The sequence below is a fragment of the Phoxinus phoxinus genome (assembly GCF_949152265.1).
Source record: "Phoxinus phoxinus genome assembly, chromosome: 4".
NCBI classification, from domain to species: Eukaryota; Metazoa; Chordata; class Actinopteri; order Cypriniformes; family Leuciscidae; genus Phoxinus; species Phoxinus phoxinus.
The window spans coordinates 29,500,585-29,520,953 of NC_136879.1; the positions used below are offsets into that span (position 1 = coordinate 29,500,585).

Below are 20,369 nucleotides of genomic sequence, written 5' to 3' on the forward strand. Positions count from 1 at the left end.
ATATAATTATATATTATATACGAATCACATAAACTAAATGGTCCATTCCCTTGTTCCATTCCACTCTAGTTTTTTTACTCATTTAAAATTCTTAATTCATAATATGAATATGTACGAATTATTCAATAAAATTTGATGAAATTTGACTATTATTTTAAATGCGTAAATCTTGAAAAGAAGGCTTTTTGTGTGTATAATTGCATCAGCCTACTTTGAAGTGCTATAATTTTAGTAAAGAATGTTTGTCTTTGGTCCATTGCATGCAACCTCGCTGGCATGATAGGAGACCTTTTCATAGTGCCAAACACACCTGATATACTTAGATGTGATAGGACATGTCAACTAACCCTTGTATTTGCCTCATGGAGTGATGCACAAGGAAATATCCTCGATTAAGCAGGCTTGCTGTCGCTAAGCACAGTCATTCTCCTGTCTGTTGTCCCATAACACAAGTCATCTCTTTTGGCAGCAGGTTCTCAACTAGCACAAGATAATCTACAGGGCCAAATAAACAACCCTAATAAAACAACTTGTGCAGCATTAGGTATTAAACAAACATCTGCGTAATTTGTGAAGAAAAGGAAATTCATCAGAGGAAGTGGTAGCTTATACTGCAGAGCTGCTGTAGGCCGTCGGTGTTTGTTTATGCTGTAAGTCTGTGGAACGGCCTATAAATAAAGCATGCGGTGATTGATATAGTGGCTCCAGCACTTCGCTTCACTTTGCAGCTGTAGGAGTTTTTGGATGCTCAAGAATAAAAGGAGCACAACATACATCTGAAATCCACAGTTTAAAGACAATTTAAAAACAGGTGCTTTATCCATTAACTGACTATTTATAGGATCCTACTGTATATGGCTGTACTGAAGCAGAGGGTTGCGTTGATCATTCCAGAATAATGGAATCTGGAGAATGGAGTCAAACTCCCATCCATGGGGGATCTTCTGTGTAAAGGGGTGGTTGATTATGATTTCACTTTTCTAACTTTAGTTAGTGTGAAATGTTGCTGTTTGAGCATAAACAACATCTGCAAAGTTACAACACTCAAAGTTCAAAGCAAAGGAAGATATTTGCTTTTAAAGAAAAGGACTACAACACACGGCTGGTAGGGACTACACCACATTCCTCCGGGGTTAGTGACATCAGCAACCCTAAAATGTACATAAGCCCCGCCCCCGGGAACACAGTCCATGTTGAGAAGAGGAAAAGTTGTTGTATAAGAGCACATTTGTGAGTCAGCTCAAACTTTAGCATTCATCTTTTCACATGCAATAGAAAGTCACTCTATGTGCATCTCACAACAGATTCTATACGAGTGATTTATAGATTACCATGACAGAATATGCTAATTGAAGATAGTTAACTCCACATCAGTAAAAAATGCATCAACTAACCATTCAGAGACGTCCTGTTGCATTCTACATGTTGTCACTTCTTCTTGAGTCTCTCCATCTTTGTCTGACTCCGTTTTAACATTAAAGACAGAAGAGTTTCTGTAATTTTAGTGTGTCTGCGAGAGGTAATCAGAGCTTCTAACACACACACACACACACACACACACACACACACACACACACACACACACACACACACACACACACACACACACACACACACACACACACACACACACACACAAACACACACACACACACACACACACACACACACACACACACACACACACACACACGTGAAACCCCGCCCTCTGCAGCAGCTCATTTGCATTTAAAGGGCCAGGCACAAAACGATGCGTTTTTGCAAACCCTCAAAAAGTGACAACTTTAACATGCTATATAAAAATATCTGTGGGGTATTTTGTGCTAAAACTTCGCGCACACATTCTGGGGACATCAGAGATTTATTTTACATCTTGTGAAAAGGGCATTTTGCCACCCTTTTAATAATTGAATGTTTGGGAAGAAACCATCCGTTTTTTCCCCTTTTCGAGGCCCAGCTGCTTGGCTAGCTTCAAAGGCTGTCAGGGATTTCTATAAGCTCATTATGAGCAGCTCAGACTAGAATATGGCATGATTCAGTGTATAGTGTATATATAGTGTATAGTCTCATACATGCTGGACTGTTGAATTGTCACAAAGGTCAGATGAGTTCAAAGATCCCATATAGCACTGGAGTATCATGCACAGGCATTCATATATCAATACTATTGTATGTTTTTTTCTGATGTTCTTGTTACATGACCAGATACACAAATAAATTAAAGAAACCATAAAGGTACACTGTTAAAAAAAAAAAAAAGACTGCATGCATTTTGTGGTTTTGATTGTGCTTTGGCTCTGCGACCATGAATGTGTGGATGAGTATGGTTATATCTACTGCTCATACAACATTTAGGCTTAAGAGATATATATGGTTTAGATGGAAAGGATCTCAAGCTGACTAGCTGAAGAGGTTAGCTATACACTTTAATAGACATACATTTCAGCACAGTACTACCATGACCCTTCACAATAGATATAGCTTTACAATGAACTCCGCTAGAGAGCTACATAGTGCGATTTATCTGTTAAAATAAAATACCTTACTCACCTGATGAGTAATAATCAAGTCATCTCCGTGTCGCTTTTACAACCATCAGTTTTCACCATCTCCAAAAAGCCAAGTCAGTGTTGATTCTTGTTTTATTACGAGCTCTGTTGCTTTCTCTTTTTTGCCAGCAGACTCTCCTCTGTTCTGTGTTTTTTAAATGGGTGGAGATTTAGTGTGCTTCATCAACCTTTTAGCTTATTGTGACACCTATGCCACTCCCACACCATATACACGCGCCAAAGTAGCCGGAGCAGCTTTTCTGTATTTACGGATATGACGAGACAAGCACATGACGGGCGAGTGACACAATTTCCCACGAAAACCAACCCGTTAGAGGAGAAAAGGGTGGTGAAGAATCTCCGGGCCCCGACTTTTTTCAGCAGGTCATTGAGGTATTTTGTTGAACAGATTGCTAACTGAGAGCTGAGAAAATCTTGTTTTTTTCTACAACGTGCATAAGCAATGCTTTTATCACTTGTTTCTGCTCCTTTTTTTGCCTTTTTTTTAAGAAGATGCGTTAAAAACTGCTGCAAAACAGTTTAACAGTGATAACACGGCAACCTGGAAAATTACATAAATTGAAATGGAAGTGTTGTCTCATAAATGACAGAAAATTCCGTCAATGGCGGGGAAAGAGTTAATTATGTACAAAAAAAGTTAAATAGTGTACCCCTTTAAAAAATTAGGGATGCTCTGATAGTGAAATTCTGGCTGATATAGATAAAGATTTTTTTTTTTTGAAAATGTCCGATATTACAATTTTACATTATTTCTGTGAACTTAGAAAGTGAATTTAGACAAATTTGCTAAAGATTACTTTTTATCGGTGTAATTAAATTATTAGGGTTTTTAATGATTTACCTTATGTGAGCATTAGATGATGGCAAAGGCTGAATAGAAAAATAAAGGAAATGTATTCACAATTAAATATACAATATTGACTGATTTAAAAAAATGTTTTATATCAGTCAACAACTCTTTATTGTGTAAATATTGTGGATCCCTATTAAAAATATAGAGTTCGTTGTTGTGTATTAGTGTATCTACATGTAAATGTACATGTTATGATGCTAATACGCTCTTGTATCTGTGACTTCCTGTCGGTAGTTGTTCTCTCGCTGTGCATTCAGGATTTCATGGGGGGGATTTCTTTATTGTCTGAGGAAAATGTCATTCTTTACCTCTATTTCTCATCCAACAGTCACAGGATGTGCTATTTTTGATGTTAACTTGTGTAAAGGTAAAGAGGCAGAACAGCTGCTTAATATTGGGCTCATCTGGGACTACATGTCTCACAGCTTTGCAGGGAAACCTTTAGTTGTGTCTTCCTGCTCAAAGTCTTTTGTTTGAAACCCAGGCAAAAACTTCTGCTTCATTGTTCTTTTGTCACACTGTTTGCCCAGTTCTGGTGCTCTGAAAGGAGAACTTATATTAATATTGACTCGGCTGATGACACAAAACAACCCATCAGTAACGGATATCTGCACTCCAGACTGTGGAGACACCAGGCTGTCAACAGTGGCTCACGGGCACATTATAAAGTCTCTCTTCCTTTTTTGGTCATTCTTTTTTTGTCTGAGAGCTTTTCTATGCCTAAAAAGAGTGGCATGTTTAATCAGTCAAACTGCTTAGTGTGTCTAAATCTCTTAACTATAATTGAAGCTTGTTATGTTCTGTTCTGCATGGTTGCTGCCGTGGCATCTTGGCAGACTCATTTGTCTGCATATCGTTTTTAGCTGGGCAAGATATTGGAGTACACTGTTATTCTTTCTTATGTTTCATTTTATCTCTGTAATCTGTACGGTTGTATCAAGGGAAATGCTAGTCATTATGACGCCCAATTCTGGGTGTTTATGCTTATAGATGATTACAGATTTACATTGTAATGATTCTTATCTTAAGAAAGGCAGATCTTGATATATATATATATATATATTTAAATACACAATACCATTTAAAAGTTTGGGCTCTGAAATAACATTTTTTTTTTAAAGAAGTCTCATATACTCACCAAGGCGACATTAATTTGATGAAAAATAAAGTAAAAACTAATATTGTGAAATATTTTTTGTATTTCAATGTTTTTTATTTAAAATACCTGGGACAGCAAAGCTGGATTTTCAGCATCACACTCAGTCTTCAGTGTCACATGATCCTTCAGAAATCATTCTAATATGATGTTTTGCTGCTCAAGAAACATTTCATATTATTATCAATGCTGAATACAATTTTGAAAACGGCTTCATATTTTTGTCTTTTTTCAGGATGATGTATAGAAAGGTCAAAAGAACAGCATTTATTTGAAATTGATATTTATTTGTAACTTTATAAATATCTACTGTCGTACTTTATCAATCTTACTGACCTCAAACGTTTATGGTAATGTACATACACACATGCATGCTGGTGTGAGACACTCAAAAGACAGCACAACGTTAGCATGCTAACTAAACCACCAGCACCACCAATATAAATATCGAAATATCAAGGATTTAATTCAGTTTGTTTGAAAAATAAGAGCATTTGTTTCATCACCACATTAGTCTTCAGAAACGTGGCATTATAGATACCTTGGTCCTCCCTTTTGTACTCCATGAACAAGGTGAATGTTTGATATCCACAACAAAGATTGTCGACCTTGTGCTAATGTCGCTAATGCACCGGAAATGCCTTTGTTGGGAGAAACTAATCAGATTTCTGTAATGTGAAAGCATCCTTCATACTCAATTATCCCCTTGTAGTGCCCACAGGTCCACATAGAGGCCAGAAAGGCCATTTACAATATATTTGAAAGGTTACCGAAGAACATTCGCAAAAATCAATTGGAAATGCAAGTTTAGATTATGCACCTTCGCTGTGAAGTGAGTTAGCCAACCATTTTCCTCACAGAACAAACAAGCAGCATGCCAGAATAACTTGTAGATGTTTGTTTTTTGTCTTCTAGTGATCATGTTTTTGAGGATGAATAGTTTCAGCCTCCTCATGATTCAGAAAGCTTTAAGATGCTTTAATGGAGTGAACAGCTCATTCCTGGCAAACAGTAGGTCATTTATTCTCTAGATAAATCGAGTCTTTCTTCCTCCTGAGGCGTGACATGCGGGAATGCTACATGGACATGGGTGGGCTCAGTAAATTCCACTCATAATACTTCTCCCTCAACTGCTTTGCTCCCACTATCGAGCATTTGACATGGGAACATGGCTGGCGTGGTCCAATCAGAAGTGGTCTTCCCCATGCCCCATTTCCTGTTAAGGAGTCACTACATTCAAATTATATTCTGAAGGGGTTCAGGGAATAGGGATCACAAAAAATATCCAACAAATAGACTTTGAGCCTCATTATTTTGTGGATTCGACTTTTCTTTGACAGTACAAAGTTTAGGCCTATTGACAAATCGTTGTGTTTTGATGTTTTTTTTTATTAGCATGGGCCGCAGTGGATGTGAGCATGGAAGACAGGGTGGATGTATATTTAAAAGATCAGGCCAAGATCCCCTGTATATACACTCTGAATGAACCAGCAACGATGATAGTCTGGTTTACGGTGAGAAACAGGCATATTCATATTTTACAATAACTTTTGTTTTACAATTATCACCCCAAAAATCTGAAAATAATACTGATCTTTGCTGAAGTATCTTATTCTCGTTACTGTAATGTACTCATGCAATGTATACTTATATTGTTGTTTAATTATTTTTTTTATAATAGTATGAAATATTTTCAATAAATAGAAGAACAATTAATGAACAATATTTCCAAAACATTTTATTGAGAATGATCTTTTTCATTGAGAATGAGATATTATATTTCTGCATATCTTGTGTTTTTAGGGTGAAAAATTATATAGATGTTTTTTGGAGTTTTTCACCCAAATAACCTCAATAGAATATACAAACAAATCCATAGACATACAATAAATGTGGAAATATGAACATCACTATTTTTGACTTTGTACAGAAATTGCCAGGCAAGGACCAAAGCAGGATAAGAATCTACTACTATGATAATCAGACTGAGATCATCGAAGAGGGCAGTGACTATGCCGGGAGGATCCAAGTCAGTCATGGCGTTGAGAATGCTGTCAGAAGCACCGTTCTGACCATTGACACGGTGGAACTGAGTGACCAGAGGGAGTTCATCTGCATGGTGCACAATGTGTTGAATGACAGTGGTGAAGGACACACTCGTCTCCAAGTATTCAGTAAGACAAAACAGGCTTGTCCCTTGTAGAATAGCCTGGCCAGGCTAAGGGATCACCACCATATGCTGCTTGACCTATTTTCACCTTTATCCTAACACTAAAACCGCTCTCTCTTGTAGACTCGCCATCTCTACCTGTGATTAAACTTGAACACACAGGGATTTCTGTTACTAAAAATGAGCCATCAAAGGTAGAGCTCAACACAACCACTTGTTTTTGAACATATTCATGAACTTTACATAATTATGGTATTTTTACTCAGGTTGCAGAATGTAAAGTTGACAACGGGTATCCTAGACCCAACATCACATGGTACAAGGACAGATTCCCTCTCCAACCCTCAGTTGGTGGTAAATACAGGGCCATTCAGTCAACATTCTACAAAACAAAATGTGATTATATTTGGCAATGACAAAAAACCCATCTGCATCCCCTTTAGAGATAGAGATCAAGGAGTCAGTGACGGTCAAAGCCAGTGGCCTGCTCGAATTGGAGAGTCAACTTTTCATGAAGGTCATAAGGGAAGATGAAGATGCCATTTTCTACTGTGAGGTCCAATATTTTGTCCCTGGTGCATTAAAAATGGCAGAGTCCAATCCAATCAAAATCACAGTTTTTTGTAAGTCAACATCTTTTCAGCCTATTATAACTTTAAAGAGTAAACATTTACTCATTCTCATGTCATTCCAAACCTGTATTACTTTCTTTCTCCTGTGGATTGACAGCAGAATTATCATTTATTTGTGGACAGTGCTCTGTGCTGCCATCTATTGAATCTACCAAGCACAATGCACAGTGTCTTACTATTTCATTTAATCATTTCAGACCCTACAACAGAGGTAACACTGTCCATAAATCCACCCGACAGGCTCATAAAAGAAGGCGACACCGTGGAGATCTATTGTGAGGGAAATGGAAAACCTCAGCCCGTTTTTACTTTCACTTTCAATGATGAAGAGGTAATACATAATCAAGATGTGATCATACATGTTTTGTCTGCCTAACTGAATACATGAAGTGTACGAACTTCGGCTAACGTTCTAGCAAGGCTCTCTTAGGGCTATGAACAAATATTCTTCCAACGACGTTAATAGAATGATCGTTCGTTATCTAGTCTTTAATAATGTTCTCAAAACGTTATTTATTGGATTTTTTTCTGAAATGTTTTAATTGGACGTTCGTCTAACGGTTTTAAATGTTACTTCTTGTTCAAAAAAAGGATTTTATAAATGTTCAGAGAACATTCAGAAATGTTTTCATAACTTAATGGGAAAGTTAGCAAAACGTTCCCAGAACATATTTGTGTTAGCTGGGATATGGACATTACTTTGACAATCTCGGGCTGATAACAGAAAACTTCCTGATTGAAATGTTGAAACATGCATTTTCTGTGAAGCTGCTTTGAAACTAAATCTATTGTGAAAAGCGCCATACAAATGAACTTAAATGTCAGCTGTTCTGAAATCTGTCAACCATGTAAAAATATTCATTTGATCACCTGCAGTTCTGGAGTACATTGCTGTTTTAATTATTTTCACTTGTCAATTTCAGATGTCGGGTGAAGGGACTGGAATATGGATTCTGGAGAACGTCACGCGATCAGACAGTGGGACGTATGGGTGCCAGTCATTTGACCCTGAGACAGACACTGAAGTTGAGGGCTCCATCGGTATCACAGTACACTGTAAGAGCACATTCCTCAGCGGTTCCTGGCCGCGCTATGGCAGATTTTGGTGAGATTATGTCGGCTTTTCTCTCCATGGTGAGAACACACTTTTTGTCTTTTTTTTTTTTTTTTAGATCTGGATCATATTGTGGTGACACCAGAGGACACAGTTCTGGACCAGATGCAAGATCTCACCTTAACCTGCAACGCCTTGTCTTCTTTACCCACATACACAGCATGGCATAAGGTACAACAATAAGATGGACTCAAAAACAATCACATAAATGATCTCATTTATGTATTTTAGGATTCTGGAAATACACTACCATTCAAAGGTTTGGAGTCAGTAAGATTTTTATTTGTATTTTTTTTAAAGAAATCTCTAATACTCTCCAAGGCTACATTTATTTGATCAAAAATAGTAATATTGTGAAATACTATTACAATTACTATTACGTTTCTCCAGTCTTTGTATGTTAACATGATCCTTCAGAAATCATTCTAATATGCTGATTTTGTGCTCAAGAAACATTTCTTTATCAATGTTAAAAACAGTTGTGCTGCTTAATGTTTTTGAAGAAACCATGATACATTTTTTTTCATGATTCTTTGATGAATAATAGATGAACAAAATAAAAATACTTTTCTGTAACTTTTGATCAATTTAATGCATCCTTGAATAAAAGTAATTCATTTAAAAAAAAAATGTTTTAATGACCCCAAACTTTTACAAGTGTAGACTACTAAGATCATTACACAGAGACCTAAATCAAGAGTTTTAAAACCCAGACTTTAAATAATAAAACTCAAATATAAACCAAGACCACGTTTAAGTGTTTTCCAAAGATCTCAAGACTAAGACACAAGATAAAAACTACAACCTAAATAATATCCAGCATGAATACAATAAATCTTTTTGATAAACAGTGCTCTTGAAATGCTCAAGTTTGTAAACGGATCTATTTGACGGTGTGTTTCAATGCAGGATGGTTCAAAAGAAGTAGGGGGGCATGTTTTGGAGTTACGCAATGCCTCCTATGACACCGCTGGGATGTATACGTGTGAAGTGATGGTCCGTTCCCTGCCTGAGCTACGAGGACAGAAGTCTGTGCAAATCAGTGTGCGAGGTGGGTAATAAAACCTGAAATCAACTTTGGATTCAATTCAGGAACATTTCTTTCAGGGGTTGGGGGTAGAAAATGTCATTAGCTCAGTATAAAAACATCATCAATGTTACAGAAAAACAAACAAAAACCAAAAATGTTTGCTTTCATGACTAAAAGTGTCTAAACCTGCTTTAGGAAAGCCTAAGATAGCAGTGAATTCGACCAATAATGCGGACCGTCCTGTTAACCTGACCTGCTATGCACAAGGCTACCCAATCCCCAATATCACCTGGACCCTCTCTGACCGATGGGTATCCTTACATCACTCTGTGTTTCTGACCAATCAGGGACAATTCCAAACATCTTTTGCTTGTAACTTATCAGACTATAAGGGTAGTTTCATTGTAAGCTTCATTGCGCAGTTGTGAGTGAAAACATGCTTAATCAGTTTTATAGATTCTTTTAAATGTATATTACCTTGACAATATATATATATAGACGGGCAAGCCTGTCCCTGTGCTGAATGTGGAGACCCAGAGTACAGACACTGGTGTTGTCAGCATGATCTCTGTGAAGGCCACATCTGCACTCACAGCCAACTGCACAGCCGACAATGAGATCGGGACAGACGAGGATTCTCTCAGCATTGATGCAAGTGAGTTTTTGTTTTCGGACTATATGATTTCCTCTACTTAAAATGTATATTATGTTTATGAATACCGTTTCCACATTTGAAAAAACTAGATTCATCTTTGTCTTATATTAACTCTAGTTCATGCAGTCTGTATCATGGACAAGAATATTCTTTTTACAGAATTGAAATGTAAAAAATATGTCTATACTAAAATTATGGGTGTCTTCACACTTGGTCCTATTCAGGGGTCTGAGCGCGGATCGCGTGATTTTTGGCCCATATGTGAACACTCCAAACGATCTCAGACCCCTTTAAAACGAACCGAACCGAGACCATCTCGAGAGGTGATCTGAGTACGGTTCTATTTCATCTTATTGTACGGTTTGCTAAAAACACGCAATATGAACACAAACCGCGTTCACAAATCCCAATGTAGTTTGGTCATCAGATGTATCCGTACAAATCGGCTGTTCATCCTGACGGCTTCTTCTGGCAGATCTCTACAAATTATTCGTTCACAACATACACTTGTTTATTGTCATTTCAACTGTTTCCAAACTAGAAACACCCTTCAGTGTCATTTAACATTTAAAATAAAACGTTTCTATTTTAATATACATTTTAAAATGTAATTTATACCTGTGATCAAAGCTGAATTTTCAGCATCATTACTCCAGTCTTCAGTGTCACATGATCATTTAGAAATCATTCTAATATGCTGATTTGCTGCTCAAGAAACACCCCCCCCAGCCCCACCCCCCCCCGACTCTTTGATGAATAGTCTTTGATGGAATTTATTTGAAATAGAAAACTTTTGTAACATCGTCGTGTCTTTAATGAGACTTTTAAACAATTTAATGTGTCGTCGCTGAATAAATTTATTAATTTCTTTAAAAAAAAATGTTTTTGTTCATTGTTAGTTCATGTTAGCTATTGCATTAATAACTATGCAACCTTAATTATGAAGTGTTTTGTACTTCATAATGCATAAAACACTTCAAAGTGTTTTGATCATTATAATCTTTATTTAAATTCATGTGATTTTAACTTTAATTTGCAATTAAAATAGTTAGTTCACTGTTAGTTCATATTGGTTTTAATGTTAAGAATGTATTAGTATATAACATGTATTAGTTTATAAATTAACTAATCAAGACAAAAAAACATGTATTGCACAGAAAAAAAAGTTTACAATTTATTTAAGTATTGTACATTTTAAGTTAAGAGTAAAAAAATAAAAATAAAATACAACCTCATTCATACCATCTTTCTTTTGTAGTTGCAAGTGTGACAACGACAACCCAAGCCATCAGCCCTAAAGGTATGTTTCTGAAGCTTTCACTCCAAAAATACTTGTAAATTCTTCATCTACTTCCATGAATGCAGCGAGTCACCGTATTTAGACTGTAACAGAACACACACACTTGAGAATTAATGACAAAAGCAGTATCTGTGCCGTATAAACAGTCATCTGAGAGGGCCGCTGATGTGGTATTTATTCTGGAGGTGCAGTCAAAAGCAGTGCGTGTTTGAACACAGAGCAGTTTTACTGTAACAGAAGAAGGGGGTTGATGGTGAAAATGCTCTCATGTGGACAAAGGCAGGCTTGGCATCAGGCCTGGCCGACCGCCTGTGACCTCATGGGACCAGAGCGTTTGGCATCAGGGCAAATGAGGCGAAGCAGCTACTCTCACTTTGGGATATCAGCTGACTTTTGCGTTCCTTATTATGGCGGTCCTCAGAGCCCTCATCTCTGAGACTGTTTATGCCTGTAGTCAGGAAAATAAACAGTTATACGAGCAAAATGAGCCGTCTCAATGTCAGCGGATGCTTCTAGCATCGTGATCTAACCAGATGCAACACAAGTTAATAGCAATAAAAATATATTGCTGTCAAAAATATAGAAGTAGCTGTATATTTTCATGTATGTGGACCAAAATTAAATGATTGACTATTAAAATATATTACATTTAAAATTTTATTAAGATTAGCAAAATATTACATATTTTTACACATAATTATTAAATAATAAACTTTTATTTGTAAATGTAATAAATCCTAAAGAAATTAAATGAAATGTGGAAAATTATATCATAAGTTTTAAATTAAATATGATATATTTTTATATCTATTTTGTGTTTACTAAAATGGAATATATATATATATATATATATATATATATATGTTTATTATTATTTTATTTTGTTAAAATGAATTAATATAGGCTAATATTGCAAATAATATTAGGGAAATTAGGCTTTAGTAAGATAAATATATTATTTGTAATATATTATTTTATAATAAAAAAGTATATATATTATTTTATAGAATTTTTTTTAATATGACTATTTTCTACCCAAAAACGAAGACCGTTGGCAACCCCTGAGGTCCCTAGACCACAGTTTAAACCCCACTGGTTTACACTTAACAAGGAGAGCAGCGACAAGACACTAAAATGTACGTTATACCAGTAACTTCATCTAAGAGTCCAGGACAGCACCCATGGTCTAATTATAATAAAACTGATGTTCGGCTGAAACCGGGTCCCGGTACGGTTTAGGGTGGAGTATAAGGTTCTGATGTTTGTTTTTAAGGCCATCAATGGTCTGGCCCCGGCATACCTTTCCGAGCTGGTCACTGTATACCAACCTGCCAGAACCCTCCGCTCCTCTCAGTACACCTCTTTGATTATCCCCAAGTTTAGATATAAAAAGTTTGGAGGCCGATCTTTTGCCATTCAGGGACCTACTTTGTGGAATGCCTTACCTACTCCCCTTCGTAACATAACTGTGCTTAGTGTTTTTAAATCGCAGTAGAAGACGTTTCTTTTCAAGAGGGCTTTCAACACATAATCACTTTTTTTTCTTTTTTTCGGTGTGCTATCTATTTTGTTTTACTGTTTAAATTGGTTTTAACTTGTAATTTTTATATACTGCTGTCTTTTTTTAAATGTGCTTTAAGGAAAGCGCCTTGTGCACCTTTCTGGTTGTTGTAATGGCGCTATATAAATAAAAATTTAATTGAATTGATGTATTAATACACTGCCTATGTGGTAACTCAATGCCTTTGCGTCTTAGCAACAGGATTTACCATTACACCAAAACAGCCGCAGAAAGGTTTGTACTGCAGCTTTGTCATGGCCAACGCCAGCCTCGCTCACACAAACACCCTTCCACGCTGCGTGAAAGCAATCATTTATTATGCTAATCTTCACTTTAACCAAACTGGTCTAAATAATCAGCAATGGCCATCGATGCGTGTTTTAGGTAGGATGGTGGCACTTACCTATCTTGCCCTTCATGAATGAATGAATGAATGAATGAATGAATCCAGACTGCTTTGCTCGTATTATCGCTCATACAACGACACACATCATCACTGCTTTTGTTTTGTTGTACCCAGCACATTCAGATCACTTTACTCACAACCTTTTTGGAAATGAAGTGTTTCAGCAAAGACCTTGTATGTTTCAGTTAGACATGTAGGAAATGTTCACCCAACGTATGTCTATCAGGGTTTACTTTAGGTGTGAGCTTTTCCTGTGATCTGTCGAGGTACTGACGTGCATTCCCCTCTGACCCTCAGGTGGCAGCGGAGTAGCCATTGCGGTCATCATCATCTGCCTGCTCCTCATAGCCATACTGGGCAGTGTGCTCTACTTCCTCTACAAGAAAGGAAGGCTGCCCTGCGGACGCTCGGGAAAGCAGGATTTGTATGCGCTTTTATTAAAAGAAAATTATTAGAAATATGTTTGAATTTGTGGGTTCGTTTGATGCCACAGAAATGACACACTGTACCTTTAAAATCAGTGTTGTTATTAACTTAAACTATTCAAATGTTTTAAGCTGAAATAAAATATAAATCTGCGATGAATTTTTTAAACTTGAACGTAAACTTATAAAGCTAAATAGTCTAAAAGTAGTCGCCTTAATTTCCTAGTATGTGTCTGGAGAGATGTACATTTAAGTATTTGCCAATACCATCATGACAGAAAACATGAATGCCTCATCGGCTGCTTTTCTTTCCCCAGCACGAAGGAAAAGGCCAGCAAGGATGATATTGTGATGGAGATGAAGAGCGGTAAATCTGAAGAGGCGGTGCTTCTACAGGGAGTCAACGGAGACAAAAAGTCACCTACTGTATAGGTCATTGCTTCTGAGCAAAGATTCACATTACTAGCTCTTTTACAGCCCACTGAACTCAAATCCAATCTTAAACAAGACCCAAGATTTGTAAGGCTGACACACAACGTGCCACGAAAACCTGATGATCTTTCCTTTCAATTAGAGTCAAAGACTGAAAACTACACGGACAAGCGGAGAGACGCTAGCGGCCTCTGTCCCACAGCGCTCCGTCTCAGGGTCAATCCCAACATGAGCGCTCAAAGACCTCACAGCTTTTCCACATTACCCTTCTGCTTTAATTCCTATTCAATTCTATTTTTTTTCTGCCCATGTTTTGCATTTGAACTGCTATAAACTGATTCAATATACAGCAAGCCGATCCAAAAAAGTTCATCATGAACGACCCCGCTCCAGTATTTACAAAATGTACATATATATATGAAATACTGTATATATATATATATATAGCTATTTAAAATGCCTGAAACAACATTTGAAAGATTGTGCCTGAATATCTTTTTAATAATGCAAGTCCCATTGTTGAGGGGCATTTGACAAGTGCCGAAGAATCGTTTTTTTGCTATGTAATGTCAATGTGTTTTGAACCTGCTCTCACCTCTGCCACATCATAGTCCATGCACTGAAACACTACGAGCCGTCTTCACTACTGTAAACCTTCTTCTGGATCAGCGCTGAAAAAATGCCCAGTGATGACGCTTGAGGGCAATTTCTGGACAGATACATTAGTCAGGGAAAGTCTCTGACATGTTTGACCTTTTTCCAAATATGTAAGCAAAATTTTGGGTCCGTGTCATGCCTATGTTTTTTTATTATTATTAGCTATATCAAATTAAGTTCCTTATGTTCACTGTGAGAGCTGAGTGAGTTACATTCATAACAAAGTTTGAGCTAAAAATGTCCCCATGTTCTGAGAGAAGTGGAAGTTCCCTGTAGAGTTCAACTGTATTTTGCCATTATTATTTTTTCACTGCAGTGACCTGCTGTCCTCATCTTGCACTGATTGTAAATATTAAAAGAATTACATTACAACTTTCCCATTTTTAAATTTGAGAGGGAACATTAAAATGCATGTGTAAGTCTTCCTTCATTTAACACATGGAGGAACAGTAGAAAAAAAAAATATTTTTATACTTTTTTTGGTCACAAATCAGTATTATATCACTAGATTTTTTTTTTTTTGATCCATATTTTGAAGTTGTACCAATGCAAGTATCTTAATCTATGCAGTATGTACCCTGTACGGTAACCAAAGCAGACCCTCAGGCTCTGTACGACAGTTCTTACCATGCGTTTCATTTCCTCTGGTATGCTACACTGTTTTTGTTTGTCAGTAGTATTTTTGTTAATGCTTGTTTTTGAATTGTCTTTAAATTTCTATTAAAATGGCTGGTTTACTAGAGCCTTCATTTTGTCACCGTTTGGCCCATTTATTTTTGTTAATCAAAAACAGCAACATAGTGTTGGCCCAGATCCGGTACGTGTGGCTTTCACAACACTATGTTGCTGTCTGGGAGCTGTTCTATATGCCTATAATAATTGAAAATGTTCACTTTAATTTTTATCATGCTTTTTATGTTAAATATTTACAGCTCAACGTATCCATAGTAAAACAATATACACAGGGCAGGGGCATGTCATTAACGAAAAATTTCCAAATTCTTAAAGTGATAAGAACCATACCATATGCCATACCATATGGAAAGTGAAATTGGAGACAGAGGGAAAATCTATAATATCAAACATTAAAACAATATTGAAATGTCTGGAATACTTGATAAACTGCCAGTTATTCACGTCAAAAGTTAGTACCAAACCTAAGTGCTGAAATTATTGAATACCTACACCCCTCCCTATATTCACTTAACTGACAAAACTAATACTTTTAAAACAGAGTTTAATATTTGATCCAAAAAACAATTCTTATTAAAGTGATAGTTCCGCCAAAACTGAAAATTGTCATCATTTACTCACCCTCTTGTTGTTCCAAACCTAAGTTTCTTTCTTCTGTTGAACACAAAAGAAGATATATCAAAGAATGTTGATAACCAGACAGCTGACGGTAGCCATTGACTTCAATAGCAGGAAAATAGATATATATCTTATAGAAGTCAATGGCTACCGTCAGCTGTCTGGTTATCAACATTCTTCAAATTATTTTCTTTTGCGTTCAACAGAAGAAAGGAACTCATACAGGTTTGGAACAACATGAGGGTGAGTAAATGATGACAACATTTTCATTTTAGGGTTAACTATCCCTTTAATATTTGATCATGATAATGGGGTTCACATACTTTTGCAAGGCAAATTAGAAAGTGAGAGATCTGTGCCATGTCTTATTGAAAAAACAAACAGGAGAACATGATATTTGTTCTATTGTTTTAATTAACAGTATAGCGCTGTGCATACTTCAAAGTGATATGAGAATTAGCACAAAAGAAAGAAACCCTGAAATACTCAGGCAAGTTATGGCAAAATGAGGAGAGAGCTCCCTCTTGTGGTCTGATTAGAGACATTCTAGTAAACAGACAGATATTCACTAACATGTCACCGACCAAGCCAAAGAAGCGACAATGGAAACGTTTTCCAAAAATTCACGAGGGATATCATTCACTCTTTACACTTTAACAAGGCCTTTTTCTGGGTAGCAGAATAAAATTACAGACATATCTAAACATATGGCACTGCTCACAGTAATATTCACATCAGTAAACAAAAATAAAATTCTGACATGTACAGGAATGCAAAATGAAATAAAACATTGCCATTTCCACGTATTCTATGTATAAGTAACTTTACACGCTTGCTTTTAAAGTGACAGTATCATAGCACAAATTGGTACACTGTGCCAAATATTGTACACACAAACTCACACATGTCCATCACACATCAATATCAAGAAATAGTAGTACAGTAAAATGAAATGATAAAAAAAAAGTGTATCTCATCTCTAGACTTCATATGTTGCAGTAAAAAAAGAAAAAAAGAAATCAGTATTAAACCATCATATGTTTCAAGGCAACAGAAACTACAAACCAAGAGTTATCATCCTACAACGTAAAATAAACAGCTCGCCTGACCGTAAGCTCTCAAGGTTATGTGTGTACCTACAAGATTGAGCATGGAAGTACCTGCAATCCCAGTGCAACACTTTCAAGAACACTAGGGGCTAGTAGGGAATAAACTGGGCCAGTTTTGATGTCGGTGACATCAATCATCAAGTATATATATATACCTCGAGTCCCACATGAGAGACTCAGACTCACTTTAACTGATTACTAATGCATTCAAATGTGCTGGTGCAATAACACGAAAAATGAAAGGGATGATTCACCCAAAAATGGAAATTGCATCATTTACTGAGCCTCATGTCATTCCAAACCTGTATGACTTTCTTCTGTGGAACCTGTGTGGAAAAACACGAGGGTGAGAAAATGATGCTGATGTCATTGAGAGGGACTTGAAAGTAGTCTAGAATTGTTTTGACCCTGATTACGAGACAGACTTGCACTGGTTTAAAGTACGGAGTCACTAATGTAGATTTTGTTGAAATATACTATATTCCTGAGTATAAAGGGGAGATTGGGAAGAACCTTCTCCCGAACAGCAGGCGGACTATGGGCACTGCGATCACGGCGTGAACAGGGCTGCCACTGAAAGATCGCTGACAGGGTAAACACCACAGCCTCGTAGGACAAGGAAAGAACATAAATAAGGCCTTCTGCGATGAGCCCCGTGACACATTTCATCATTTCAATGAAGGAAAACGCATGTATTTCAAGCAAAACGCAACGTACCTGGATGAAAACAGACGTCCCATGTGCACAAACACACACACACACACACACACACACACACAAGACTGGAAAAAAAAAAAAGCAGGGCTCACACCTGCGCAAGTTGCTTCTGATTTCAAGTATGCTACATTACCAAATTACACAGAACCGATACTGTCACTTTAAAATGGGTTAAACACAGTATTCACAAATGTACATTTAAGGCTTAATTGTTTAGCACTAACAATAATAGCAGCAGTAAAGCACTTCTGTATTAATAACAATAAATCAAATAATAATAATAACAACATTAATAATAACAATATATTAAGGTGATCAAATGAAATGGTTTCTAAGATGAACAGCTTCATACACAAGTCCGAACCTCCCCAAGAGTGATTTTAGTCCCCACCGAATACAGAAACTTGGCCAGGCCTTGGACCTTTATAAGCAAATACTTCTTTTTTTTCTCTCTTTTTTTATTACTAAGCGGTTTCACTTTGTGTCCGACCTGTCGCCCTTTAATCTGTTAGAGAACACTATCTTTAGTAAACACACTACTTCACAAAAGTCTGTCGGAGACCACCATATTAATGACACATTCAGATTAGAGCAATTTGGTTACATGTCCCCTGACATCCGATGCGTGTACCCTTCATCAGCATGTTCCTACTGGGAATCTGAAGGACTGGCTGTCCTTAAACATTTGGGAAGTGTAATTCATGGTACAGTACAGTTACAGTAATGCTACACAGATGTATCAAGGCTGACGGAGAGCCCATTTCCGATGCCAGCCGCCACCGCGCGCTTAAAAAAAAATTAAATAAAAAAATTGTTCACACAGTACCCTGGAGGTCAAGGTCAGGCGGAGAACGGGTTGCTTTGGGCTGACCGGTATCTCTGAAACGGGCGGCTGCGCTGTGGAGACCGACACGTACGGCATGCTACTAGACAGACGGAAAATGAAAATTACACTCAAAAACAAAATGTACCGAAGCAACACAAGTAAAGGCCATTTTTCCACACCGGTCCACCGTTTAACTGAACTCCCTTTAGCTATCCGAACTCCGAGGCCTAATACTTCACACGCCCTGATCTCTGCAGCTAACCCTGACCCTCTCCAACATACATGTGTATATATTAACTATACTCAATATTCTGATTTATATATTAAATCATATATAAACACATACATGTTTTTGTCTTTTTTGTTTGTTTTTGTCCTCAGAGGACATGCGTTGCCATCAGGCTGAAGAAGCGGTCGCAAAGAAGCCCTCGCTCTTCCGCACGCACAGAGGAGGACAGAGAATCCGAGAAGTGTTACGGAGAAAGGGGCTCTCGTGGTCACAGAGCCAGAGCGCCAGTACGCGCTCGTCTCTTCTGGAGTCCGAGATGAATGCGAGATGAGTGTGGCCGGCCCGAGACTGGGTGCTCAGAGAAGTTTCGCTATGTTAAGATATGTGCAGTAGAAGGGATGGACACAAACTCCCTCAGGATGTTCTTGGCCATCTCGATATTGTTCTGTGCAATCATAAGGGCTTTTTGGATGTCCTGATGGGAGTAGCCCTGGCTCAAGAGGTGCTCGATCTCACTGCTGATCTGCTGGCTGGGCCCTGGACTCGCTCCGGGGGGAACCGGACTGGGCCTGCGATCCGAGTTGATGCGGCGGGGGAGAGGCTTGGGAGGCCGCTCGGGGGCTTCGGAGGAGTCCATGACTGCCAAAGACAATTTACAATAAAAACTGTCTCTATATTTACACACTGAAGTCTGAGATAATGGTCACATTGCAGTTGTTGTTCTAAAATAAGCAAACCATGACACTCTCATGGGGCTGAAATGAGATCTAAAATAAATATAGGTGTAAAACGGAAATTATACAGTACTATATTTACTCTGCAAATACATTTAAACTTTACAATAACACACAATATAAACTAAAAGATTGGACACTTTTCATGCTTAAATGCATGAAGCGCTTTTGTAGACAAAAGTAAATTATGCCAACATATGAAAAGAAAATGGATGAGTTGGATAAAATAAAAATACTATTAGGGGAATATATTACTTGAAGTATTACTAAAAGAATTAACTGAAGAAAAAAAAAACCTGAAAAAAAAAAGAATCACTTAGAGATATATTTAAAACCAAAAACTTACAAATTGAGTAGCAAAAAAAAAAGAAAATAAAGATATAAAAATATGATTCAAAATATGAATACATTCATAATATTATTAAAAATAACACACGTGCATGTGGTTTATGGGGACTCTCCATAGGTGTAATAGATTTATA

The 20,369-nt window shown here is 37.2% G+C and overlaps 2 protein-coding genes across 5 annotated transcripts in view; one reads left to right on the forward strand and one right to left on the reverse strand.

Annotated features, from left to right (window-relative positions):
• The window catches only part of mcamb (melanoma cell adhesion molecule b), a 30,743-nt gene extending 14,499 nt beyond the window's left edge, over positions 1–16,244 (forward strand). Inside the window, exons 2-16 of one of the 2 annotated variants that reach the window (XM_079609341.1) lie at positions 5,975–6,093; positions 6,510–6,753; positions 6,873–6,943; positions 7,016–7,103; positions 7,193–7,372; positions 7,579–7,712; positions 8,305–8,437; positions 8,554–8,666; positions 9,405–9,546; positions 9,721–9,836; positions 10,024–10,180; positions 11,439–11,480; positions 13,237–13,275; positions 13,745–13,871; positions 14,190–15,715. In XM_079609341.1, the coding sequence (XP_079465467.1) occupies positions 5,975–6,093; positions 6,510–6,753; positions 6,873–6,943; positions 7,016–7,103; positions 7,193–7,372; positions 7,579–7,712; positions 8,305–8,437; positions 8,554–8,666; positions 9,405–9,546; positions 9,721–9,836; positions 10,024–10,180; positions 11,439–11,480; positions 13,237–13,275; positions 13,745–13,871; positions 14,190–14,304 (1,820 nt within the window). In that variant the 3' untranslated portion in view covers positions 14,305–15,715. Of the gene's footprint in view, positions 1–5,974; positions 6,094–6,509; positions 6,754–6,872; positions 6,944–7,015; positions 7,104–7,192; positions 7,373–7,578; positions 7,713–8,304; positions 8,438–8,553; positions 8,667–9,404; positions 9,547–9,720; positions 9,837–10,023; positions 10,181–11,438; positions 11,481–13,236; positions 13,276–13,744; positions 13,872–14,189 lie in introns of both variants that reach the window. The other variant, XM_079609342.1, reaches the window with a different exon arrangement.
• A 440-nt stretch (positions 16,245–16,684) lies between these two features.
• The window catches only part of cbl (Cbl proto-oncogene, E3 ubiquitin protein ligase), a 32,320-nt gene continuing 28,635 nt past the window's right edge, over positions 16,685–20,369 (reverse strand). The window contains exons 16-17 of one of the 3 annotated variants that reach the window (XR_013797123.1): positions 19,271–19,792; positions 18,562–19,021 (exon numbers count right to left, since the gene is read on the reverse strand). Coding sequence is in view for 1 of the 3 variants with exons in the window: in XM_079609303.1 (XP_079465429.1) it covers positions 19,524–19,792 (269 nt within the window). In the remaining 2 variants the exon portion in view is untranslated. Of the gene's footprint in view, positions 19,793–20,369 lie in introns of all 3 variants that reach the window. The other 2 variants (XR_013797124.1, XM_079609303.1) reach the window with 2 other exon arrangements.